The sequence below is a fragment of the Cicer arietinum genome, chromosome 5, assembly GCF_000331145.2.
Source record: "Cicer arietinum cultivar CDC Frontier isolate Library 1 chromosome 5, Cicar.CDCFrontier_v2.0, whole genome shotgun sequence".
NCBI lineage: Eukaryota > Viridiplantae > Streptophyta > Magnoliopsida > Fabales > Fabaceae > Cicer > Cicer arietinum.
This window is the reverse complement of record NC_021164.2, coordinates 69,537,513-69,544,007: the sequence shown is the minus strand read 5'-3', so window position 1 is coordinate 69,544,007 and position 6,495 is coordinate 69,537,513. Positions and strand designations below refer to the sequence as shown.

Genomic DNA, 6,495 nt, shown 5'->3' with positions numbered 1-6,495 from the left:
AAATTTCAGATTCAAACTTGTCAGAATGAGCCATGCAATGGCTGATCATGCAGCCCTTGAAAAAACGGAACACATACAAGATAAGGTTATCAACAACAAACACATAATAGATCCATCCTTTCCTGAATCCTGCTCTGTGAGAGCTTTATAGCAATGGTTTGCCACTTAATTTTAGTAAAAACTATTTTTTACCCTCTCAAATCAAATCTCAGTTATTTTGTCATTTGGGTCCCTCACAGGTGCATTCACTATCATTTTGATACTCACTTTTATTCTGGTCCCTATAATCTATCAACTTGTGTGATGAAAGACAACAACAAAATGAGCAAAGGATCCAGAAGACTGTTCTCGTTTTAATTATTATATTTTACTTTTTAAAAGGGGAAGAAAATTAAATTCTAAATCCAGATATGTTGGTGAAAATGTCAAATCCCTATCACAAAGGAACCAAAATGAAACAGAATACATCAGAAAAGGTTCCAGGGACTAATAATTTGAAACCAACTAAAATTTGAAACAAAAATCCAACTAAAAACACTTTACTACTGCTAATTAATGAAGTCCTAAAAAAATTGTATCAAGAAAAAATGTTCAGTTAACCTGTTTCAACTACCTCTAAATTTTTCAAAAAAGAGTACTCGCACAATCAATGGGCTGCAGAAAAGGTAGCAGCGGATAAGGGGAGTATTGATCGACTTACATTGTAATCCCCAGCATAATCCTGTAAAGTGGCATCTTTAACTTCAATCACTCTATTAACTATCTGCTTTATAAAGTACCGATCATGAGATACTGCAATAACAGTGCCCTGGTACTCCGTTATTGCCTCCTGAAAGAAGAATAATAAATCATTAGGCTCATGGGTGATAGTGAGCATTAAGTACAGAGAAATGTAAGAAAAATGAGACTGACCTCAAGCATTTCTTTAGAAGGTATATCCAAGTGATTGGTTGGTTCATCCAAAACAAGCACAGTTGACGGTTTTACCATAAATTTGCAAAAAGCCAGCCGTGCCTGGTAAAACAAGAGACAATTTAAACTCCAAATAGTTTTGCATTATATGCATTTAGCGAGAAAGGGTAGAACATTGGGAAAAAAAACTAGCAAAGCTATTGTTACATCCAAAGAGTACCATGGAAGCACATAAAAGTTTAATTAAAAAAATTATATATATGTGAGGAGTTAAATAGGGGAGCTTCATAGCACAAAGAGTCTGACCCTCTGACCCATCCTAGAACCCTGCCATGGTGAAAACTTAATAGCACCATGTTTCCTTTTTTTGTCAGGAATAAATCACGCTTAATGAAATTAAAATAATTCATGTATATACTATTCTTGATGCTACAGTACATGTAATATCCAAAGAATGCAAGTATACAAATACCTCCCAAAATTTTCAAATACATTTATGCAAAGAGAGGGGGATTAAAAGAATCAACCATCTCAATGTTCGAGGTCTGATTATGCATCTTAACATCACTGTAGCTCTTTACTTTTTTTTGAAATAGTCGATGTTAGTAATTAGTTGTTAATTTTGTCAGAGGGGGAGTTGAACCCATGACCTCCTTGTCACTCCAACTCCCCCAAACCACCTTATGATATGAGTCCCACTGTTGTAAATTTCTTCAAAGACATTCGTTTTAAAGATACTACTGAAGCAACAACTGCCGTTCAAAGTAAAGCAGTGGATATTTTAAATGTCTACTGTATTTAACAGAAAATTTGTCTAACTGGTAGAGGCAAAGAAGTAATTCTCAGTTACTGAGAACTAATTAATGTGAATTACATACAAACTTGATGTCGAAAAAACATACCATTCAATCACAGAAATAAACTAGAATTTGAATATTTCATTTGTTCACAAATGCTAAATGAATGTCAACTGCAAAAGAAAACACAAATCTAGAAACTACCTTCTCACCACCACTCAATAGAGAAACTTTACGGTCAAGCATATCAGATTTAAAATTACAACGCCCAAGAAGTCCTTTGATATCATCACTCCTCCAGTCCTCTGCAGCTTCCTCTACTGTCTCAAGCACTGTCTTTTCCAGATCAAGTGCTTCAGCCTGTTAACTAAATCAAGTCAGCACTAATGTATACAACCACATGAAAGTTTTGACCTGAAGAATTGGAACCGAGGGCCCAATGATTCTTTTTATTACAGTTAGCATTTCCTCAGATAAAATGGCACACCTGATTTTGCTCAAAATAGTTGGTCAATACATTATGCTCCCCAAGTATAACTTCACCGCTCTTTGGCTTCTCTAAACCCATAATCAATTTCAGTAAAGTACTCTTGCCACATCCATTTGGACCAAGAATGGCAACTTTTTCTCCCCTTTCAATTGTAAGATTTGCCTTGTTGAAAAGTGTCTGGCAGAGAAAAACATGATCAGTAGATGTCTTTAACATTTAAACACACGTTTTATATAAAAATATCAAACTAACTCACTTTATCCTCAAAGCCAAAATCCAAGTTACTAACTGTTATGACAGATCTTCCGCTCCTTCCACGCTCAGGGAACCTGATTTTCATTTGTTTCCGCTCAAATGGCTTCTCTACTAGTTCCTCGCCTAGAAGTCTTTCCAATTTCTGTTGTCACATATACAAAAGGAGTTTATTTAAGCAAATAACATAAGAACAACAAAATATTAACATTTACAATGTGGAAGAATGCATAATGCAACGATTTCAGTAATCAACACAAGTACTGTATTTTTAAGTCATTTAAGTGACGGTTATTTAAGGTTAGTTAGACCTTGTTAGACATAAAATAATTCATGAACTTTCACCCGAAGTTTTTGAAAGAGTAAGCACTTCACCTGGTAACAAATCCTCCATAACCAAGTGGTTAGTACTAGTCGTTCGATCCTTCTACTCCTATTTTTTAAATAAAAATCTGAATTTGAGCTCGAAGTATGATGGGCTTGTGCGTTATCTACGCTTTAAGTTCAATAAGCTTTTCTATTAGGGATGTGTCATGTGCTAGAGCTAAGAAGCCCAGATGCATCACACAATACAGATACGGGATACAAGACATTTTGAAAAATCAAGATATGGCACAGTCTAATTTATAAATACAAACATATATAACACGAATGCTCAATAGTTGTAAAGCTGTGTGAAAAAGTGGACAAAGAGAGAGCTTAGGGCAGCAAAATAAGGACACGAGAACTCAGAAAATATGCAAATCAGAACAATGAAGCAGGCGCACAAAATACAGCAGCAAAAATGAAGCGAGAACAACACCAGACAATAAGCCACGATTACACAACTAAGCGGCCAGAGCAACTTTGCAGATAAACTTAAGAGTACGACTACAAAGAAGCTTGGGAAGCAAAATAAGAACACGGGAGTACAGCAAATGTGTGAACCAAACCAATGAAGCAGATGCACCAAATAATGCTGCAACTCGTAACACAGATGTGTCAACCAGGGAAAAAATGGACCCAGCAGTGTACAGGATTACAAACTGGTTGGTGCAGAGATGCTTCATTTTGATGTGTTGTGCGATATGGAACAATCAGCAAGTTTTTTCTTTAAAATGCCGCAATCATTGTCCTTCCATGTCAGGGTGACGGCTGTGTCTTTAGTTGGTAAGACATATTGAAGATGTATATGATAAGTATTGAGAATTTTTTTTAAATAATACATAAATAAGAAGTTTATAGGATACTTTCTGGATGTGTATCAGACGCGAGTCGATATCAGTTACACTGAAATTTTTCCATTTTTGAAGTATCACTATATGGGCTTCACAATGATAGATATATCAATTCACGAACCTTGATCATTGAGATTTTGAGAGAATTGGTTTTTGACCCATTTAATGAGTATTTTTGACTTGTTAACATTTTGTACAAGCAAAAGTATATAGCACATCTAAATTAAGTAGTTGATCACACGTACCTTCTCAGCGGTAGAAGCGCGGCCAGAACTTGCTCCGGCACCTAGCCTACTTATCAACTCTCTTGTCTGTTCAATTTCTTTCTGCTGTTTCTCCCATGCAGCATACTGTGTTTCAATCCAAGTTGCCTTTGAAAGTATATACTCAGAATAATTTCCCTCAAATGTCCTGGATACACCCATGTCAGTTTCCACAATTTTCGTACACAGTTGATCGAGAAAAGCTCTGTCATGGGAAATTATAACCATCGGTACATCCTGCTTATTAAGATAGTCTTCAAGCCACTCAATAGTGTCAAGATCAAGGTGATTTGTGGGCTCGTCTAACAATAATAAATCCGGTTCCTGCAAATGAAGACAAATTTTCATTCTTATCAGCAACACTTTCACATTCAAACCCACATAATCAACATCAAAGTAACATTAGATATATGAGCATTAGAGCATATGTTAACAATAGGTCATCTAAAAGGGATTACGCTAGAATCATCATCTCTTAACAATAATGTCATTTGCAATACCCTATACACAATACACGACAATTATAGCATGTTCAGTTTTGTTAATAGTGGATCATGAAAAATAGTCGTTTGTTCAAGTTCTGCCGCCCCTATTTAACAATATCTTATACTAAATAGTGAATCCCGTAACAATATCTATTTGTTCTGCTATAGTGTAACACCTCTAAAGCCGTTATTTAACAACAGTGAGCGCGTCATTATGTGTAGTATACCTGAAGTATAATCTTCCCAAGACACATCCTCATTTGCCATCCACCACTAAAAGATGCAACCAACCTATCAGAATCCTCGGTACCAAAACCAAGGTCAGGCATCAACTTACTTATCTTTGAATCAACAACATCCAAATTCACAGACTGTGCTCGTCTCTGAAGCAAATCAAACTCATCCAAAAGCCTTCCCATCAACTCCAAATCATTAACAGAATCCTCAAGAGCCTTCTGCACTTTGTCCAACTTAGCAGCAACCTCCATTTCCTCTTTGAAAGCACTCATAAACTCTTCCCTAACCGTCCTACTCGGTGACACCTCGAATTCTTGGCTTAAAAACGCAATTTTCATGTTAGGTTTAGCTTTGATCACGTTACCAGAATCAGGTTCTTCAAGACCAGCAATAATCCTCATCTGAGTTGTTTTCCCTGCACCGTTTACACCAACCAAACCTACTTTATCTCCCTTTTTCACTTCCCAATTAACCTCCTTCAAAACGGTAACACCTTTGTACGTTTTGCGAATGTTTTCCAACTTAACACCAGATGAAACACTCGAAGCGCCGCTATTTGATTTCGATTGCTTGTTGCTTTTTCGTTCATCGACGGAAGATTTGGAAAATAGCGACTCAATGTCGTCTTCAGCTAACGCAGTGTCGTCGACGGCTACAGCAGGTAAACGAGATGAAGTTGAATTTGATATTTTTGGGTGGAAGAATCGATTGGGATAAACAAAATTAGTATTAATGTTGTTGTGTCTGGTGGTGGCAAAGGTGTGAGTGAGGGTAGGTGGCAGAGCATGGCGTCGTGTGTATAAGAGAAATGAGGCGGTGAGGTCAGGATGATGAAGCTTTGCGGTAAACTCCATTAGATAGAGTAGAGAACAGAGGTGATACGAGCGAGTTCTCTACCCCACCCACCAAAATGTCATTCGCAAGTTTCAAGCGGTTCACATAATTTACTTATTCCTTTTTCTTTTCCTGCTCCACTCACATAAATTTTATTTAAACTTTCATTTTTAGTTGTAATTTATTTTAATGTAAAAGAAGAAAACAGAAGCATGATGATTAGCAAAACTATATAATTTATTCCATTTTACTTTTTTTGGTATAAAATTATTTATTTTAAGTTAAAAATAAGTTGATAAAATCAATAAAAATAAACAAATATATTTTAATTTTTTATCGAAGTTATGTTTTTAGGCACTTTTGATAATTGTTGAGCTTTTACTTTTATTTCTATGTTGAGCTTTTACTTTTATTTCTATGTTGAGAATGGTGTCCCAAATCAAAGTCAAAAAACATTAGAGTTCAAATTTGATTACTTTTAGAATTTAAATCATATGCGCCTAAATTATAATAATTTTTACAATGTTTAGTAATTCAATCGACTAAATTTTTTATTAAAAAATGAATGATTTTTTTTTAATAATAATGTATCCAAATTATTTACAAACTTTTAATATTTTTTCATTTTAATTTGTATCTCCTTGAACTATTTTTGAATAATTCAATAATAAGAAAATAAAGTAACATAATATCTTATATAGATTGCAATAATTAATTTTTTTTTAAATAAACTGTAAAAATTTATATCAAAATGTTAAATTTTTATCAAAAAGATAAAAGTAAATCATTAAGGTTTATTTTTAAAGAAACGATGTTTATAATTATTAAAATTTTAAATATCTTTTAAGTAATGATACATGGTTAACCAAGTAGATAGTAGAATGTCCTTTGATTATTTGTGTATATCAACGGAGAAATTGCAAGTGGAAAGCGAATGGGGTGGGGTTTCTTGTGGCCAGAACAGAATGCGGAAATATGAAAAATCAAGTTACAGATAACGATCCTGGT

The 6,495-nt window shown here is 34.7% G+C and overlaps 1 protein-coding gene across 1 annotated transcript; it reads right to left on the bottom strand.

Annotated features, from left to right (window-relative positions):
* Positions 1 to 631: 631 nt before the first annotated feature.
* LOC101500980 (ABC transporter F family member 5) lies at positions 632 to 5,612 on the bottom strand. The gene is made up of 7 exons (XM_027334752.2): positions 4,644 to 5,612; positions 3,914 to 4,255; positions 2,456 to 2,596; positions 2,197 to 2,376; positions 1,914 to 2,069; positions 913 to 1,014; positions 632 to 829 (listed from the first exon to the last, which is right to left on the bottom strand). The coding sequence occupies exons 1-7, from the start codon at positions 5,505 to 5,507 to the stop codon at positions 647 to 649; spliced, it is 1,968 nt and encodes a 655-aa protein (XP_027190553.2). The 5' UTR covers positions 5,508 to 5,612; the 3' UTR covers positions 632 to 646.
* Positions 5,613 to 6,495: the final 883 nt, after the last annotated feature.